At 54.0% G+C, this 20327-nt stretch overlaps 1 protein-coding gene across 18 annotated transcripts in view; it reads right to left on the bottom strand.

Moving 5' to 3' along the window:
• Positions 1 to 19871, bottom strand: part of GRIN1 (glutamate ionotropic receptor NMDA type subunit 1) — a 42617-nt gene extending 22746 nt beyond the window's left edge. For 14 of the 18 annotated variants that reach the window (XR_011699507.1, XM_071574663.1, XM_071574661.1 and 11 more), the window contains exons 1-5: positions 19419 to 19871; positions 14917 to 15051; positions 6249 to 6425; positions 1797 to 1859; positions 922 to 1022 (exon numbers count right to left, since the gene is read on the bottom strand). Coding sequence is in view for 17 of the 18 variants with exons in the window: in XM_071574663.1 (XP_071430764.1) it covers positions 922 to 1022; positions 1797 to 1859; positions 6249 to 6425; positions 14917 to 15051; positions 19419 to 19676 (734 nt within the window). In the remaining variant the exon portion in view is untranslated. The remainder of the gene's footprint in view (positions 1 to 921; positions 1023 to 1796; positions 1860 to 6248; positions 6426 to 14916; positions 15052 to 19418) is intronic. The other 4 variants (XM_071574667.1, XM_071574662.1, XM_071574660.1 and 1 more) reach the window with 1 other exon arrangement.
• Between the last annotated feature and the right edge of the window lie 456 nt (positions 19872 to 20327).

Below are 20327 nucleotides of genomic sequence, written 5' to 3' on the forward strand. Positions count from 1 at the left end.
CAGGCCTTATGCTGCGTGGGGGCAATAAGAGTTCCCTCCTGCACAACTGCACCAGGACACGCCATCAGTAACTGCAGCTGGTTCTGCAGCTGCTAACACTGTGTAGGACAGACATCTCAACCACACTGGTGACTGCCAGGTCTGGGGCCAGCAGCACGTCCAGCACAGCACAGCACCCACCATCTACCTGGGACATCCGTGTGTGGGGTTGTGCTGGTTTCAGCTGGGGAGAGTGGATTTCCTTCCCAGTGGCTGCTGTGGGGCTGTGTTTGTGTTTGTGCTGAAGACAGGGGTGATAATACAGTGTATTTTGTCATTGCTGAGCTCACACAGAGCCAAGACGTTTTCTGCTTTCCACACGGCCACACTGGTGAGGAAACTGGGAGTGCATGGGGGGCTGGGCGGAGACACAGCTGGGACAGGTGACCCCAACTGACCCAAGGGGTATTCCAAACCATCTGACAGCATGGTCAGTACATAAAGTGGAGGGGAAGGAGGAACGAGGTGGGCATTTGGAGTGATGGAGTTTGTCTTCCCAAGTCACTGTTCTGTGGGATGGGGCCCTGCTCTCTGATAGTAGCTGAACAACCTGCTGCCCTTGGGAAGGGGTGAATTAATTCCTTGTTTTTCTTTGCTTGTGTGTATAGATTTTGCTTTCTCCTTCCCCTGTTGAACTGTTTTTATCTCAGCCCAGGATTTCTGTAGTTTTTCCCTTCTGATTGTCTGTGGGAACTCACTGCTGGGGGAGTGAGTGAGTGGCTGTGAGGGGCTTGGCTGCTGTTTCACCCCAACTCCTGTTTCTCTCAGGCTCCTTGGAAGGATGAAACCCCCCAAATATACTTCGACTTCAGTGCTGGGCAGAATTGCAGAGGGGAGAGTGAGGCACTCAGAGCAGGGAGGGCAGGGATGGCACTGCCTTACCTGGCAGAGAGGATGATGACCCGAGCCTCCAGCTCCTTCGCCTCCAGCAGCAGCGAGGTCACATTTTTCGTTCCAGGGTCAAACTGAAGCACTTTCTCAGCCTGTGATTAGTGTGAGCAAAGCTGGTTAGTGTGGGAGCCCCAGGACTGGTGGTGAGAGCCATGCTATCTAGAAAAGGGTCAAGAGAATTCATTAAACTGCACAAGTCTGCTAAATAAGATTGGTTATAGTTATTTTTTCTTTTTTTCTTTCTTTTCTTTCTTTTCTTTCTTTCCTTCCTTCCTTTCTTTTTTAAGGTTTTGGCTTTTTGTTTTTTTATTTTTTTTATTTTTACTTTTTTTGCACTGTGCATGCAAACTGAAGTCAATCAAGACCCAAAAAGAGGCGTGCATTGTACAGGAAAGAGAAAAAGGCTTTGAAATGCAATTGAAAACTCAAACGAGTGTTGTTTTTCAAAAACATGGGAAATGAAAAAAAACATATTGCACAGGGTTAACCTTTAGGAGTCAAAGTGAACAACTTACACCAAGGAACCGTTTCCTTTGGGGAGGAAAGGGGGTTGGTTCAACTTTTCAAAAAAAAAAAACCAAAAACTTGCAAGTTAATTACTGGTTCACATGCATGTTTCAAAAAGAAATCCTTCCAGGATCAGCTGGCTAAGTTTCCATTCTCAAGTCCAAACCAAACTATCTCAACATAAAAACGTGCTACCAAGAAACATAGTCATGAAATTTTTTTTCTTTCTTTTATTTTCTTTTTTTCTCTTTCACTTTTTTCTCTTTTTTTTTATTTTTTTATTTTTTTTCTGGTGGCTGTGGCTACTTTTCATTTGCTAGTTAGGTTGGTGGGCGGCGTGCATTTCCATGCATATATACCTTGGGTCCTCGCTTGTTGTCATAGGAAAGTTGGTCGAGGTTTTCATAGTTCCTTTTTTTACTCTGATGAATAATGTGCACAGAGAAAATATGTAGACACAGAAGAATATTATAAACAGTTGAAAATGACGTGTAGTAAAGCAATCCAACATCCACCTCCTCCTCCTCCACTGTTTGCTAAAGGGTCTCTATAACGCTGGAGCTCGCAAAAACCACTATCAGGAGAGAGAGTGCCTCAGCTCTCACGGGAGGTCACGGTGCAAGGCCAGAGCACACAGAGCAAGCCTGAGGGTCACAGCTGGTGCGATGCAGTTGCATTTCCCTTGTGGGACTGGGGAATTCTTCGGCAAGAAATTTTTATCTTAAGCTCAGAAACAATCTACGCATCTCTAAGGGCCTAAGTGGTTGGGTTTCCATGGAATTACTGTGGAAGTAAAGGACAAAATGTTGTGTACGGAAAGCGCTGGATAAAGGCAAACTGTTACAGTTAAGAGTATTAGCAATACTAGAGTCACTATGAGCATTACAATCCTGTTCACCCTCAGAGAGTTCACAGCAAGTGAGGTGTCTCAGCTGAACTTCTCACCCCATGAAAGGAGGGAGCAGCCTTTGGGAGCTCTGTTGACATCCAAAAGAGAAAGATAACATTCTCTACATCCCGTGTTGGCTCAAAGCGTGGCGATATGAAGCAATGGTGATCATGGGATGACATTGCAGCTTTTACCTTGTGCTTGGGGAGGGCCAAGGGCACCTCAAGGCTCTGCAGCACATGGGTGGCCCTGTGAGGTGCAGCTACCTGAGACCATAATGCTCATAACCTGGCTCTACTTGTGGCTAGTGGGGCTCTCTGCTTGGTGGTCTCCATGCTGCTGACCAGAGCATCACAGTGGGAGTCAGGACAGCATGCACTGACCCTGGAGATGAGGGACAGGAGCAGAGAGCCTGTTCCTCCCCTTGTCTCCTGCCTGAGCCACCTCTTTTGCTTGGCCCCAGAGGAGTCCAGAGTATGAAACCTACTTGTGGAGGTTTCCTCTCCTCTAGGCAGTGTGCTGAGGACCAACAGCCTCTGCTCTCAGCAGTTCTGACCCTGCAGCACAGTGCAAAGAGCCCCGTGGACCTTCCTGGGAGCAGCCTCTGTGGTCAGGCCAGTGACATCAACCTGACAGTGCCTTCAGGAGAGGGCTTCACAGGTTTTGGTGGGACAAAATCTGACCTCTTCTTCTTGACCCCACCCCACCACAGTTGAACATCCCTGATCTGTGTGTATGGTGTATGGGACATAGCTCTATGCTGATCTTCATTTTTCCAGAACCTTATAGCAATGGCAACAGGTCCCTGCCAGGAACTAGATCTTTTGCACCCTTGGAGTGCAAGGGTTCATGTTCCCACGTTGTTCCTTAGACAGTCAGGTCTTATCTCTGTGTCTTGCTTTTCAAACTAAAGAGCTTGCCTTTTCCTGAGCACTCAGGCCAGTCTTTGGCAGCACATTTTGCAGGTCTCCTTTCTGTGCAGCTGTGTGATCTTTGCTTTCTTCTTGGGTGCAGCCCAACAGGTTTTTTGTTGTTCAAAGAAACTGGATCCTTGCAAGGCAATCTGAGGAGGCAAAATCTGCTCAGAGCCCAGGTCTGCCTTCACTTTTGATGACATCCAGAGCCAGGATTTTTGCAGCGGCTTCTTAGAGATCGCTGAGATTGCAGTGAGACCTGGAGTATCAAGTGCCTCCAAGGAGTACAGAGGTGCAGCAGGACAGCATGAATGTTCTCCAGTAATGGGACACTGGTCATTTCTCTAGTCAATGTAGCCAAAAACTTGGTTATTCGTCTTGCAGCCTCCAGCCATGAATCACTTTGTGTGCCTGAGATATGTACCTTGGTCTGGACTGGTCAGCAGAGTCTTGGGTGCAGCAAAGCTGGCACCTGATCACCTCTCCCTGTCACTGTCCCTATTTCAAGAACTAGATTAGCAATGTCTCCCTTTTATTCCCTTTTCAAAATGTGGTCCTGCAGCCCTCCCCAGCTCCTCAGCCCATGTTTCACACAGGGGCCCACAAATTAAAAGCTCCCTTTCCACCATGTTCTCCAGCATTCATTAAAAAAGTTGCCACTTCCATGAATGCCTCTGTCCCAGAGAAAGGGAGCCAGCACACCAGGGACCTGCCACCTCTGATTTGGACAGACTGATTTCAGTGTTCAGACCTCACTGCTGAGGCTGAGCAGCATTGCTGGCCTGCCCAGGTGAATGAGCAGAGTTGCTCTGGGACGGAGCAGTAGAGTTACTGCTGACAGATGTAAGACAAGGCCAGCCCATGGGTATGCCAGGGCTGCCAACATGGCCTGAGTGCTGGGATCAGAGTGCTGGTGGAAGTGCAAACCCACACAGTGGTGCCTGAGTGACACCCAGGGCCAGTGCAGACGCTGGGGGACACAGTGCCAGTCCAAGAGCTCAGGTGGGCAGGTGAGTTTCTGACCCAGAGCAGGTCCCTCAGGTCCTCAGGGACTGTGATCCAGACTTCAAGAGGTCGAGATTAGGTCTTGTACCTGCTCCCTCCCCAGAAGGAGGCTGGGAAGGGCCCATGGTACCAGTTCATGGCACGAAGAGTCAGCACATCAGTGATCAGAAGAGAAATTAGAAGAAGAAATTGATGAAGACAGTAAAGACCCAGAGGGATATCTACCAGCTTCAAGACCAGTCAGACCTGTCTGTTTGCCCTTTTTTCCAAAGGAAAAAGAAACAATTCAGTGGCACACCCAAGGGGAAGACAAGGTGACCTTCCACCACAGTGCAGGTGCCCCAGGCTGGGGAGTGGCCCAGGCATCTGCAGCAGCCCAGTGGCTGCCAGGAGACACCAAGACATATGTAGATGCAGTGCCACTGTGGGGCAGGTCTGAGGACAGACCACCCTCCCCATCTGTCAAGTTCCAGATCTAAAAGTTTTGCCACAAGATGGACAGACTGAAGAAGAAATACAGCTTGTGTCTGGGAGCATCACATGGAGCAAGCAGGGAGTAGAGGCATGAGAGAAAACAGCAAAAGGAAACACACAGGAACTGCAGGAAAACAGAAAGTGGAAATCAAAAGATGCAAGGAAAGGGACAACAGACTGGCAATGGCTCTCCCTGGGTGAGTGACATTCTGCTGGGAAGAGGCTTTGAGGAGAAATATATTCTGCTGTTACCCAGCAGAAAAATGGCTTTGGAGCAGGAGGATGCCACAATGGCTGGTGGCACTTTAGTGTCTCACAATGGCCTAGGATGCAACAAGGATGAGACTTCTTGGAAATCACTGCCAAAAGCAAGAGCCAGTTCAGCGTGGCTTGTGCCAGCCCACAGCCCTGCACCAGCCCTTCCTCCAGGGAGGGGATGAAGAGCAGTCGCCAGCTGCTTGCTCTGGTATCTCATCTCAACCGCCAACTCCAAGCATGGGAAGTGTCTATGGCCACATCTCCTCAGCTGCTGCCTGACTGCCAAAGGTCCAGCTGGTGAGGCTGGAGAAGGGCAGGTTGAGGTCCCTGCCTGTGGCCCAGGAGGGAACAGCCCCGAACGGGTTCCTGGCCTGATGCTGCTGGAGACTTGGATGGGCTCAGTCTCTGCACATCTGAGGTGGACTCACCCTGCCCCAGGCAAGAGGACGTGCTGGGACTTCACCCTGCAGGGCAGGAGGTGATTCCTTGCCTTCCAGATTGCAGCCAAACAGCTCCCGTGTTCTCCTCTCCTGCTTGTGTACAATGCTTGGTTGGTCCTTTCTCTCCACGCCACAGGTCTCTGGTTGTCCTCCTGAATCTCTAGCAGGCTCGGGACCTCCCCTGCCTTCCTGCCTGCTCCCTGCTGGCCCTGAGTGCAGGTGCAGTGCACCTCCTCCACAAAGCCGCTCCCGCAGCCCCAACCGCCCTCTGGCAACAGCGATGGGTGTCAGGAAAGCAACGTTTGGCATGTGCTTCGATGGAGATGGGAACAGGGCGTCAGCCTGAGGCTGACAGCTCTGCAGAGGGGGCTCCACCCCTCGGGGCAGCACCCAGCCCCTCCTACACCTCTAAGGTGAGCCCCGGGAAGCCAATTCAGAAGCTGCTTTTCGGGGCTGGTTTGGCACTGCTGGGTCTGCCTGGCCCCGGGGGGTTGTGAGGGGGCAGGTGCTTCCCTAAGCTGAGCGACTGGTCCTCTCCTTAGGTGGGAATCTTGGGCGAGGCATTTGCAGAGCTCCAGGTTATCCTTCCCTTCATTTTGTAGTCGATTTACATGTAGGAGATTTTGACCATGGCAAAGCAAGTGAAATGAATAAAGTACAAAGTTCTGTCAGGTACTAGTCAGACACTGTTGATGCTTTAAGCATGTTAGCCATGTTACAATGGAAAGAAAAGGTGTTTTACATACAGAAATCTACATACAAACAACAGCCCAAGACTTCTAGTTTTGTTGTTGCTTAAACAAAGCTACAAGACAATGTTCAGGAACTGACCTTGGACTCTTTCTCCTCCAAGAGGGTCTCCAGCTTCTTTTGTGCAGCACGACCTTCGTGGTCGTCACTGACTATCAGAATGACGTGATTCCAGTTGAAGACTCTCATCATCTCAAACCAGACATTGGCCTGGTGAGAGTATGGTGGGACCGTGCGCAAAAAGGACAGGTGGATGCTCTGCAAGGAAGAATAAGAGCTCAACACATGCTGTGGGGTTGTCAGTCAGGATTGCAGGGACAGGGCTGCGATCACAAAGCCATTTTAGGAAGACCTCTGGGTTGCCCACCTTGAGCACACCTCTAGTGCTAACCTGCTCTCCCTCTTTCTGGCTGAGAAGCAAACCTTGGCTATGATTTCGTACCTCTCTGTGCTTAATCCATAGCATGACAAAGAGGGTTTTTGCTTTGTGGTCCATAAATGCACAGTGAAGAAAAGCCTATCAAGCCACAAAGGGCCAGCAATGTTCAGTGCAAATACAGCCTTGCCTCTTGACTTTTCCAAATCGTTACTCAGCAATGGAGAGCAAAAAAAAAAAAATCAAATTTGTTCACAGAGTGCCAAGAGACAGGTACAGGCAGCTATATATTAGTTATTTGCCATGAGAGAAGTTCAGAAAAGCACTTTTGTAACATGCTTTCTGGCTGTTTCTAGGTCAGCCTGTTCCACAGGAGGAGGCAGCTCTGAACTCACATCCCAGCTGACCTCTCTGATTTGGTTAAAGACATCGTTATGGTTGGGTGATTGTCCAATAGCAATTCCAGCCTAATTAAGCACAGCACTGTTAGGGGAGCAATCGGACCAAAAGCTGTAGCTGACAGAGCTCTCAAACAAATGCAGCTTTTCCAAAAGGCCCTAGAGTCAAATATTAGAAAGTCAAAGTGCTCATGCTCAGCATGGACCTACTTGACAACCCAGTTACGTGCTGGAATGAGGCAGAAGTCTGAACTAGAGATAACAAAAAGGAAAGCACTGTAATATTTCTTTCTTTAAGGCTGAGATGGTTGTCTGGATCAAAGAGGGTTTGTCCAAACCTTCTTCTCCAGAGACTAGATCCAGCACAGGTCAGAAATATCCTGAATGGGCCAAACTAATTCACACTGGAAGGGAAAAGGCATCATGTCCCCCATGGCCCCACACAGAAGGAACAGACACACCAAATAAAGCCTTGTCCTCACACTCAACACAGTGATAATGTCAAACCAAACCACGAAATGCACAGAAAATAGTGTAAAACCTCTGCTGTGGCCCTGGCCCAACACATGGGAACGATGGAGGCAGCAAAACCACCAAAGCACTGGGAACATGTCCTGGTTACTGAGACACAGAACTGTGGATGTTTAAACAAAGGAAGAAGCAAAACAGGAGAGCCACAGTGAGCACCTCAGAGCTACAGTTCTGTCTGACTGTACAAACATTCCCAGTTCCAGGAAGAACAGGAGAAATGCAGCTCACCCCATAAGCCCAGCCCTAATCCATGGGATTGTGAAGAAGTCCCACAGGGACAAACAATGGAAGGACAACCACAGTCTCCACACCAACACAGTGTTCAAGATGTCTTTGGAGTCAGCAGAGATGCCCAGAAATTTCCAGGGACTGCTCCAGAGATTGGGCCAGGTGTGCACAAGATAGATCTGAGCATTTTAAATTTTTAGCCCCTGAGCATTTTTAATTGCTTTAAGGAAATCCAGGGAAAATGAAAATGGAAAAAAAAATCAGAAAAGAGCTGTAAAAAAGAACAAAAAAGCTAATATTAAAAAACCCCAAAACAAATAAACAAAACCTCAGCAAAAAAAAAAACACCATCAGAAAAATACAAGTTAAAAAATCAAAATTCGAACAAAATCCTTTAAATTGCTTTTTGAAATGAAAAAATCTTTGAGAGTTCAGTATATCACACCAAATGATTTTCTAGTTTCCCAACTAGCTTGTAAAAATGGTGTTTGAGCTGATTGTGGCTTCCTTAAATATTGTAACTACATATGACGGGGTTCAGATGAACAATTTTGTTGAGGGCAACTTGGTTTAACAGTTCAGGGAAATTTGCTTTCTGAGGTGGTGTCAAAAGGGTCATGGGCTTGCTTTTGGAGTACAGAATTGGGGTTTTTAAATAGGATAATGAATAATTCATGTCAAATTCTGAGTTGAGATCTCAGGATGAGCACTCACAGCCTGTGCTCAGCTTTGGAAGCGCCTGGGACTCCTGAGCTTCCTTGCAACACCCAAGGAAAATGAAAGCAGAGTCCCCCAAAGGTTCACATGTCCAACTTGTGACGTGCAGAGGCAGGTGGGAACCTGCAACTTCATAACACCCATCCCAGCACACAGTGACATCCTGCAGGTCTCTGGCAAATCCCTCTGAAACCCAGCACAGAGCTCTCCTGGACATGGACACATGGGCTGTACTGCAGAGTATGTGGATGTAAAGATTTATTCATCCTGATTAGCACATTTTTAGGCAAATAACTGTTAAAAAATACCTGCTTTGATTTTTTTTTTCTGCAGAACCTCTGTGAGACAAACAGCTCAGTGTGTTCACTGATCTCAGCTGCACCACTCACCAGCTCCAGCCCTGCTGCTCCAAGTGCTCAAACTCAGCTCTCATGGGTCATCACCCACTCCCCTCAGATCAGACACACAGGGAAAAATGCTCCTCATTACAAATCACCAGTTGAAAGATGCTCTGCAGAGCTCTTATCCCTTGCTCTCCTCTGGGCGTGCTGGGAGGGCTGGATGTGAGTGTGGGAACCACTGACACCAACACCAGCTGAGGAGCAGCTCCCTGCAATAGCTCCCCATAGCCCACCCAAACCTGGGTGCTCAGCCCTGGGTGTCCTCACTTCATTCCATTCCTGCCAAAACTCAGTGAGTACAGGTTGGGGTGGAATCCAGGCCTCCAAGCTCAGTAGAAGCCCACGGGGCTGGGGACAAAATTCACAGGGAGAGAGCATGGTTATAATTTGGGGACTTAATTGTGAGGGTGGGCAGGCCCTGGCACAGGTTGCCCAGAGAAGCTGTGGCTGCCCCATCCCTGGAAGTGTCCAAGGCCAGGCTGGATGGGGCTTGGAGCAACCTGGGCTGGTGGGAGGTGTCCCTGGCCATGGCAGGGGTGGAATGAGATGAGCTTTAAGGTTCACTCTAACACAAATTATTCTAGGATTCTATGACGATTCTATCTGAGGTCAAGACTTGGGAACTGAAAATTATTAGTTGTCCTGACACAGGTGATGCAAGTAGATACAAACTGAAGCTGTTTGAGCCAATCATGTGTGTGTGTGAAAGCCAGGGCTCTGTGCATGCACAAATGTCTGTGCAGAAAGCATGTGGGTACAGGTACCCTTGCAGGGAAACCGCTTGGGTGCTGGAATCCCTGGGCACAGTCTGCACATGGCCATGCCCTGCCTGGGGAAGATGCCTCTGTGGGTGCCTGGTGATGGAGTTCGTGTCTGTAGGGGATGTGCACAGGGCATGGCTGGGAGCACCAGGCAGTGTGTGAGTGTCCACACCAGGACCATGTACAGGGCTATGAGTGAAGGGTTTGCTGTCTTCTCACTCCTGTCTGCCTAAGGGCTCATTCCTGCTCATGGTCCATGGCTGATGGAATAATTTTTCCTACAGAAAATTAGAGGAAAATTAAAGCCTCAAAGGCTTGAGTGGGCAATTCACTCCCAAAATGAGCTGCCTGGGCAGTTTCAAAGAGATTGACAGAGAACCCAGTTTAGATAGCTCTGGAAAATCTAGTAAAAATCTCAGTATGAAAAAGAAGCCTTGGCCAATGTGCCCTTGGAAGGAGCCTGCCCACTGCCCCACGTGATGGCTGTGGACGTGGGAGGGAGCCGAGATAACTCTGAGAGAGCTCAGACATGTGCAGGGAGGGATTTCAGTGGGGGAGCTCAGGCTCAAATGCACTGTCTGCCTTTCCCCGCAGTTCACAGAGGAAGGGATGTGGCACTTCAGAGGAATGACACTGTGGGCTGGTGGGGTTGCTCTGTCGTCCCAGCTGGAATCCTGAGAGCCTGTGGAGAGCTCTCCTGAATGGGATCACTGGGCTCCATTGGGCTATCACTGCACTGCCCAGCTCTGCTCTGGAATGTTCCAGGCTGCCCTGCTGAGGGCTGTGCTGTCCTTCTGAGGGATGTATTGCCACGCTGACAGCTGTGTTGCCCTGCGGAAGGTTATGCTGCCCAGCTGAGGGCTGTGCTGTCCTTCTGAGAGCTGTACTGTCCAGCTGAGGGCTGAGCTGCCCTTCTGAGGGCTGTGCTGCCCTTCTGAGGGCAGTGCTGCCCTTCTGAGAGCTGTGCTGCCCAGCTGAGGGCTGTGCTGTCCTTCTGAGAGCTGTGCTGTCCAGCTGAGGGCTGAGCTGCCCTTCTGATGGCTGTGCTGCCCTTCTGAGAGCTGTGCTGCCCTTCTGAGAGCTGTGCTGTCCAGCTGAGGGCTGTGCTGTCCAGCTGAGGGCTGAGCTGTCCAGCTGAGGGCTGTGCTGCCCTTCTGAGAGCTGTGCTGTCCAGCTGAGGGCTGAGCTGTCCAGCTGAGGGCTGTGCTGCCCTTCTGAGAGCTGTGCTGTCCAGCTGAGGGCTGAGCTGTCCAGCTGAGGGCTGTGCTGCCCTTCTGAGAGCTGTGCTGTCCAGCTGAGAGCTGTACTGTCCAGCTGAGAGCTGTGCTGCCCTGCTGAGGGCTGTGCTGCCCTGCTGAGGGCTGTGCTGCCCTTCTGAGAGCTGTGCTGTCCAGCTGAGGGCTGAGCTGTCCAGCTGAGGGCTGTGCTGCCCTTCTGAGGGCTGTGCTGCCCTTCTGAGAGCTGTGCTGTCCAGCTGAGGGCTGAGCTGCCCTGCTGAGGGCTGTGCTGCCCTTCTGAGGGCTGAGCTGCCCTGCTGAGGGCTGTGCTGCCCTTCTGAGGGCTGAGCTGTCCAGCTGAGGGCTGTGCTGCCCTTCTGAGAGCTGTGCTGTCCAGCTGAGGGCTGAGCTGTCCAGCTGAGGGCTGAGCTGCCCTTCTGAGGGCTGAGCTGTCCAGCTGAGGGCTGAGCTGCCCTGCTGAGGGCTGTGCTGTCCTTCTGAGGGCTGAGCTGTCCAGCTGAGGGCTGAGCTGCCCTGCTGAGGGCTGTGCTGCCCTTCTGAGGGCCGTGCTGTCCAGCTGAGGGCTGAGCTGTCCAGCTGAGAGCTGTGTTGCCCTTCTGAGGGCTGTGCTGTCCTGCTGAGGGCTGTGCTGCCCAGCTGAGAGCTGTGTTGCCCTTCTGAGGGCTGTGCTGTCCTGCTGAGGGCTGTGCTGCCCAGCTGAGGGCTGTGCTGCCCAGCTGAGAGCTGTGTTGCCCTTCTGAGGGCTGTGCTGTCCTGCTGAGGGCTGTATTGCCCAGCTCAGGGCTGTGCTGTCCATTCCCAGGGCAAACATCTCTATGTTACACCAACCTGCCTCTCCAGTCATTGCTTACAGGTGAAAGAGTCCTGATCCTGACCTTGCTCAAGGGGAATCACTTTTTCCCACTTCCAGTGCAGCCTCCCACCCTGACTAACAAGGTCACTGATCATGGGTTGCTAGTGAGACCAGTAATACAGAAAAATATCAGTGAGCAGTAACTCACTTCTGAGCATGAAGTGGTTACTCTGAGACCAGGAACCAGAGGGAAAAGCCACCCCAAAGATGGAGAGAGAGAGACAATGAGAGAGACAGACCTCACTTCATTTCAACTACCAGGACCAGGTGCTGGAACTGAAATAGCTCCAAGTGCAGGATGACTAAACTCCATTTTCTATCTCTTTCACCAGCAGAGCAAGTCTCAGTTAAACCCCCTTGATCCTGCACTGCAATAGCTCTCTGATGAGGGTATGGTGTGGGGCTCAGCACCTCTGGCACCCAGGATGTCCCTTCAGCCCCACCACATAGTTGTGGTGTACATGGTGGTGATGAACAGCACCAGACCTTCCTGACTCCTGAGCTGTGCATTTCCCCTCAAGCTTTGCTCTCACAATCTCTGTGTCCTCTCATATTTCTCATATTGCCAAGATGTCAGCATCATCTCATTTTTCCAGCTGAGATGCAAAGGAGATATAAACACCCCCAAAGACACGTGGGAACAGGAGCACCAAGGCACAGTCCAGCCTGTCTGTGCAGGGGGCCCAACATAGGAAGCTTGGAGTGTGATTTTGGCAATGTTCAGTCTGTGAGATCTCCATGGAGGACTCTCCATAGGGATGAACACCACGACAATGGGGACTGCTCTGATCACTTTACCATGAGAACCCCCCCTTGCCTCCTCCAGTTCTCTGTTCACTTCACTCAGGGGTGACTGGGTTTCCAGAGACTCCTCACTGTACAGACAGGACTGTGCTGGATGGCGTGAGGGTCTTGGTGAAGGAACAGGCAGTGATTTTATAAGATGTATGTACAAGGAGGCCAAAGGCTGCCAAGCCAGAGCCTTCAGCTTGATGACTGCAGTACCACTTCTACAACAAATGGTTGGAGACTGAGAGCAATAAATCTCACATCCCTTGGGCACCTTTCTTGGTAGACTGGCTACAGCTCATGGACCTCTGTGCTCAACTGGAGATGCTCTGGGAGCATCAAAAGGTACTGGGCAAACCTGTCTATGCTGAGGTTACCCTTCCTTCCCCTGGCAGTATAGCCTTGAGAGGACCATAATTAACTCCACTTCAAACCCATGTGAAATTTAGCTAAAATTGCCTGATGCTTCAAAACCAATCAGGGGCGTACATACAAAGTGATCTTATGAGCTTGTTTCCATAGAAACTAAGCTGAAAGATATAATTTACTGAATTTAAAAAAAAAAAACCAAAAAACAAGCTGATCACTGGGAACCAAAAAGGGAACAGCTGAATGTCCCTGTGTCACCTGAGGCAGCCTGTCCTGCATGGGGTGTGCAGAGCTTTGCACCCCTCTGTCCCCCACTCCACTCACACCTTTGCTGCCCCTTCCACTGTTCAACATTCTTTGCTCCTTTACCCAGTCACTTTGCCCCATCTCCTGCCAGCCTCTTCCCCCTCTGCAGAGAGCTCCAAGCCCCCAGGCTCCACCTCTGGCTGCCCTGGTGGGCAGGGGGCTGAGCACGAGGCCAGACAGGCAGGAGTGCTCAGATGGGTGCAACGAGCCTGGTACAGGCAGTGTGGTCTCCATGCCCAGTCTCTGCCAGAAAAGTGCAGCCCACAGCCCTGCACTTGCTGGACTCCCCAAAATATTCCATGGAGAGCAACTCCTGTCACTGCACTGTGTCACCACTGTGGCAGTGGATCACTCCTCCAGCCCTGAAGTGATTCAGGTGGGGTTTATGAGACAGATTTGCAGAAAACATTTTAAATAGGGAAAACCTTTCAGAAACAGAGACTACTGGGTCAGCTCCCAGCCCCTTGGGAGCTGTCCACAACAAGGCTGTGTTGTGGACAGGAGGCCTGTTTGCTTTGGTGAGCACAACCCTGCAGAGATTGAGTGGGACCCACAGTGTGCAAGGTCCCTTCTCCCTGCATCATGGGCACTGTGATAAGGTCCCTCTCAGTGATGTTTCTATCAGACTTACCTCTGCCCCACAGCAGCATGAAACAAATTCCCCCTGCATGTTTACTGTCTGCCCACACTTGCTCTGCCAGCTCTGTTGCCACCCCTTTCCATCTAACCATGCCTGGTGGGACTCTGCCAGGGTATGCAGGTCCCCAGACCAACCAGCCACCACCACCCTCACTGCTGTGGTCTTGCCTTGCTGACCATCCTACCATGGCTTTGCTGCTGGGAGATGCCAAGACCTGCTGCTGTTCCAGCTGAGCAGTGCTGCTGGTGCATCTCTGGGAGCCTCTGCTCCTCCCTCCTGAAATTTGCCTTCATTTAGCATGTAGGCGGAGTGACTATTTTTACACTGAACATTTACATTTGTGAATATTCACATTTTCCAAGCAAAGGCCGATTCGTGCCTCGAAACAGGGTTATCTCACCCACTGAGCTCGTGTGCCTGGATGACATCCTGCAAGGGCACGTGGATGTCCTGGCTCTGCTCAGCTCCTCCCTTTGCTGTCACTAATCACCAGGTGTGTTTGCCAGATGGACTCTGAGCTGAGGGCCAGGGCAGCACCTCACTGCCCAGGCCAGGGCACTGCCCCCAGACCCTCATCCAGTCTGGAAGTCTCTGTGTTCCCACAGGGACAGTGGTTTGAGACATGGGAATGTGAACCTCTGTCTTGAGTGCGGGCCAGACTGAATGTCTTGTGAAGCCTCAGGATATTCTGTTATCTCCCTACCAATATCACATTAACCCAGGTAAGTGAATGTAAATGAACAACCTTCAAGCCACAGAGAGTTCCTGCCCAATGTACAGGCTCTAATAGGATCCCTCTGCCCCTCCACAGGGCCCCCTGCACCTGTGGAGCCCCCAGGACCTCCTGACTGTCACTAGTGAGCAGGGCAGGAGCCAGCTCATGCCTTTGCTTGGCTGAAGAGCAGCGAGCCCAGCAGCCTGGCAGAGCAGCACTGCAGAAATCATCCAGCACTATGTAGGTCAACACTGGCAGCTGCGAAAAAATAATGTAGTGGGGAATGCAGGAGAGAGAGAGGGAGCTGCAGGATGAGCTGTAGAGGATGGACAGACAGACAGAGTGTAGACATCATTAACCCTCCTGATGGGCACTCTTGATTTACAGCACATGTATGAGGTACTAGGCTAGAAACATGCATCATTACCTTATCGGAGTATATAGACATGCGTGTTGTCAGACCAATGACAGGGATCCTGTAGAAGCCAGCTGTGTATGATACAGGTGTTGGTGTGAGGTGGTCGTTGGGAGCAGGAGGGTGACTAACTAATATTGCATAGACCTGCAGGACAGGATACACGACACAAACATTATTTCATAGGAGCACATCGGCTGTCGAGTGTGATTTTTTTTTCCTTTTCTTTTCTGCAGTGTTAAACAGCCCCATGTTAGCACAGTAACAGCAGTGAGATAACTGGAAACAGGGAAGCAGGGACTGTGCCATGGCTGGAGGTGATGGGTCTGCTCAGGGTTATATCCTAATGGAAATGCCGTGCCTACCCGCTCCACTCTCTAAACTAATAACTTCCATGGATTACAGATTAAAGGGAAACATCTCCCTTACAGTCACACTGTGTAATGCGATTTCTGTAACCACACATTTAATACTCAGTTGTAATTCCCCTCTGAGGACTATTACAAACAAAGTGGTCAGCTGGGACTGCGGCGGCAGCGCAGAGCCAGGGAGTGAACCAGCCATCTGGCCCTGGGCACAGGAATGAGGGAGCTGGGGGCAGGAGCTGGGGGCAGGAGCTGGGATCTGCCCTCAGCATGTCAGGGAGAAGGGACTGGGTTATACCTAAAGGGGGAAGGAGGATCTCTGCAAAATCCTGCTGTTGCTGCAGGGCTGGGATTTTGGTCTCCAAGAAGGATCCTATTTTGTGTCAAATGGAGAAGAAGGAGATGGGTAATCCCTGGGGGGCCCTTTGTTACACTAATGCCCCTTCACAGCTCAAGGAATGTCATCAGCTTGTGACAGGTCTGCCGCGAGGGTGAATCGGTTCAAGGACTTTGATATCTGGGAGGAAATAATACTTCTTCCCCCAAGCATCATGCCGAGCCCCAGGATGTGCTCTGTGCCCAGGCTGGAGGGACAGATTGCCAGGATTGGAGAGGAGAATGAAGCATGTCTGGAGAAGGGGACCTGGGGTCTGGGGGGAAGAGGCAGGATCCTGCCTGGCATTGGCTGGGATGCAGAGGCAGCTGGGGCAGGGGCTGGGGACTGCGGTGGGAGAAGGGAGGAATTGCTAGGGAGGGAGTTGGGGGGTCCTGGGGAGGCAGGAGGAGGGGATGTCCAGTGCAGAGATGCCCGGTGCCTTCCAGACATGGAGTGGGCAAGGACCTGCACCAGCAGGGCTGGGGCACGGCCCTGGGACAGGACCAGGCTCTGGGGGCAGAGGCTGGGGGCTGTGTGGGGGCCAGAGATGTGCTGTGTTGTGCCGCACAGCAGCTGCCCGACGGGAGCCATTTTACATGCGCGGGCTCCCAGCCCCTCCTCTGCCTCGCAGCCCCCCTGATCGGGCACAGCCTCGGCGAGAGAGGACCGAGGGTGGACGAGCCCCGAGCCCCTGGGGCTGGGAGAACCCCTGGGTGTTGGGACAGAGCGCCCACTCCCAGCACCCTGACCCACAGCATCGCCAGCCCTTCCTGCGCCCCACTTGGCTTCCTCCCGCATCCCACCGCTCCGCAGGGATGCGCCAGCACCAGTGCAGGGCTCCGTGGGCTTTGCCATGGGGACAAGGCTTAGAGGTGGCATGGACACAGGCATCCGCCGGCCGGGAGGAGCAAATGGAGCCTGGGCTCAGAGAGGGACCCGCCTGAGCCTTCTCCTGCTGCTGCTGGACAGCGGGATCTGGCACACCCCGTGCTGCGCCCGGCTTGGCCACCCCCAAGGGATGTCTCCGGCCACCCTCCACCTCCGCACTGGGAAGCTGAGCCGAGAAGGTGTCAGCTCCGCTCCGATCTGCACCTCCAGCCCCCTCCCCTCCTGGCGCTGTGTGCCTGGGTGCATACATGCATTTCTCTGTGTGTGAGGGCTTTCCTCCAATTTGGGGGTGTGTTTGCACCCGCACATGGGTCCATGTAGACTTTTTTGCATGTGTGTGGGTGTGTTGGAGGAGCGGATGGGTTTGTACCTGCCTGTTTGTCCCCCTGAAGGACCCGACTGGGGGGACCGGGGCTGGTAACTGGGCTCAGCACCCAGAGCACATGCAGGGGAGGTGGAGAGCCTGGGCCACAGGCTCCCCAGGGCACCCCGGGCACCCACCACCGCTGAGGACTGGGACTGCCCGCTCTGGTGTGCTGAGAACAAGCCATGTAGACAGAGGGGATCATACTGTGCTTGCGTGCACATTCACACGCAGCACACACCGTGTCTGTGTGGCTGTGCCCAGTGTCTCTGTGCCCCGGGTGTGTGTGGCAGTGGGTGTGCAGTGTCTGTGTCCCTGCAATCCCTGCCGAGTGCCCGTGCACTGGGTGTGTGTGGCAGTGTCTCTGTCCCTGCAATCCCTCCCGAGTGCCCATGCCCCGGGTGTATGTGGCAGTGGGTGTGCAGTGTCTGTGTCCCTGCAATCCCTGCCGAGTGCCCGTGCCCTGGGTGTGTGTGGCAGTGGGTGTGCAGTGTTTGTGTCCCTGCAATCCCTGCCGAGTGCCCGTGCCCTGTGTGTGTGTGGCAGTGGGTGTGCAGTGTCTGTGTCCCTGCAATCCCTGCCGAGTGCCCGTGCCCTGGGTGTGTGTGGCAGTGGGTGTGCAGTGTCTGTGTCCCTGCAATCCCTGCCGAGTGCCCGTGCCCTGGGTGTGTGTGGCAGTGGGTGTGCAGTGTCTGTGTCCCTGCAATCCCTGCCGAGTGCCCGTGCCCTGGGTGTGTGTGGCAGTGGGTGTGCAGTGTCTGTGTCCCTGCAATCCCTGCCGAGTGCCCGTGCCCTGGGTGTGTGTGGCAGTGGGGGTGCTGGTGTGCACCACTGTGTGGTGGGGGGGGTCTGTGGTGTTGTGTGCCATGGGGGGTGCAGCAGTGTATGACCTGCGTGAGTGTGTGTGTGTGTGTGTGTGTGTGTGGTGTACATGAAGCATTCTGTGTGTGTGAACTGTGTACATGAAGCATTCTGTGTGTGTGTGTGTGTGTGTGTGTGTGGTGTACATGAAGCATTCTGTGTGTGTGTGTTTGCAGAGCACACAGGGCAGTTTTATGTGTGTGTGTGGTGCAGTGTGTGCTCCTGTGTGCACATGGATGTGTGCATGCCTGTGGCACAGCATGCCTGCACACTGGCATGAGTGCAGACATGCATGTTTAGTGTGTGCCTGTGTTTGCACAGCAATGCATGTGTGCTCATGGGATGTGTGTGCACAGACCGTGGGCATTCCCAGAGCATGTGTGAGTGCACAGTAAGTGTGCACAGATGGTGTTCCCTATGCCCACATCTTCCCACAATGTGTGGATGCCCATGTGTGCTCATAGCATGTGCACACATAGCCCTGTGTGTGCCTGTGTGTGCCCATGGCATGGCTGTGTGTGGTCTATGTGTACATACATGTTGTTCTCTGCACACACGGTAGTGGGGGGACATGCATGTGCACCCACTCTGTGCATGAGGGCCTGTGTGTGTGTGCAAGTCTGCGTGTGCCTGGGCTTCATGTGTGAGCCTCTGTGTGCCCTGAGGTGTCCATGGGTGCCCGTGTGCACCCCAGCATGCATGTCCAGAGGCGTGTGTGTGTGTGAGTGTGTGTGAGAGAGACCGTGTGTGCCCCAGGGTGTGAGCTGATGTGTGCCCTGGGGGGTGTGCCTGTGCTGGAGTGTGTGCGGGTGTCTGTGTACATCTCATGGGCTGTGCAGGTGCCCATGTGTGTCCCAGAGTGTATGTGGGTGCACATGCATACCTGTGTGTGTGTGTGGGTGCCCGTGAGTGCCCCAGGGAGTATGTGGATGTCTGTGTGTGCCCTGCAGTGTACAGGGGTGGCCAAGAGAGCCCCAAGGTGTATGTGGGTGTCCTTGTACACCCCACTAGGTGTGTGTGTGCCCGTGCGTACCAGGAGAGAATGTGCTGGTGTCCATGTGTGCCCCATGGTGTGTGCGGGTGTCTGTGTGTGCCCCGGGGGATGTGCGGGTGCCCGTGCGTGCCCCATGGTGTGTGCGGGTGTCTGTGTGTGCCCCGGGGGATGTGCGGGTGCCCGTGTGTGCCCCATGGTGTGTGCAGGTGCCCGTGCGTGCCCCGGGACATGTGCGGGTGTCTGTGTGTGCCCCGGGGGATGTGCGGGTGCCCGTGCGTGCCCCATGGTGTGTGCGGGTGTCTGTGTGTGCCCCGGGGGATGTGCGGGTGCCCGTGTGTGCCCCATGGTGTGTGCAGGTGCCCGCGCGACCCCCATGGTGTGTGCAGGTGCCCGTGCGTGCCCCGGGACATGTGCGGGTGCCCGTGCGTGCCCCATGGTGTGTGCGGGTGCCCGTGGGTGCCCCGGGGGGAGCGCGGAGCGCGCAGCCGGCCGCGCTTACATAAAGGCTGCAATGCGGGCAGCGCGCCCCGCGCTCGAGGCAGGACCCGCACGGGGGGCTCGGCACGGCCGGGGGGCTCCGCGGACCGGGGGGCTCGGCACGGCCGGAGGGCGGCGGGTCGGAGTCCTGCGGGGACGGGGCGGGGAGGGGTGGCCGTCCCGGGGTACCTGGCTGGAGATGAGGTCCTCGCAGACGGACAGGGCCATCTGGATGGCATTGGGCTTGTGGGTGACGGAGGTGGCGTTGAGCTGGAGCTTCCAGGTGCCGTGCCGCTTGTTGGCCTGGTTCACCGCCTCGCGGAAGATCTGCTCGTGCTTCTTGGTGCTCAGCACCGCGCCGATGTTGACGATCTTGGGGTCGCAGCCGGCGCGGGCGAAGGAGGACGAGAAGAGGAGTGCGAGCAGCAGCAGTCGCATGGTGCTCATCCACGGGCGGCCCGGAGCCCGCCGGGCCCCCCGCGCCCTCCCGCCCGCCCGGCCCGCGGGCCGCCCGCCCGGCTCAGCGCGGCCCCATGCGGGCTCGGCGCGGCCCGGCCCGGCCCGGCTCGGCTCGGCTCGGCGCGGGGCGGTGGGAGCCGTGCGGGCGCTCTCCCTGGTGCTGTACCGCCCGCTCCGCTCCGCTCCGCCCCGCGCTGCCGCAGCGCCCGCCCCTCGCCCGCCCCCGGGACCCCCGCCCGCCCCGGGCGCTGCGGCACAGCCCCCCCAGCGCGGCCGGTGCGGGGCTGCGGGCGACGCTCGCACGGAGATGTCCCGCTGTCCCTCGGGAGCGGCTGCGGGGCCGCGGTGGGTCCGGCACCCTCGGCAGTGCCGCCGGGGCGGGCGGTGCGAAGCTCGCCCGGGATGAGCCTCCGGCTGCGGGCGGGGCAGGTCTGGGGGTCTCGTTCTGCCCTTCTCACCACGGTGTCTGTGCGGGGTCGGGATATTCCCCGTGCCATGGGAGGTGCAGGCGCACCGGACATTGAGTAAAACGGGCTTCTCCAGGCACAACCACACCAGACTGGGGATAAAACGGGGTCTGCAGGTTTGTTCTGCATACCAAAATTTCCAGTTAAAACAGAACCTCTGAACAACACACAT

This window comes from Pithys albifrons, chromosome 20 (assembly GCF_047495875.1).
Source record: "Pithys albifrons albifrons isolate INPA30051 chromosome 20, PitAlb_v1, whole genome shotgun sequence".
Lineage (NCBI taxonomy): Eukaryota > Metazoa > Chordata > Aves > Passeriformes > Thamnophilidae > Pithys > Pithys albifrons.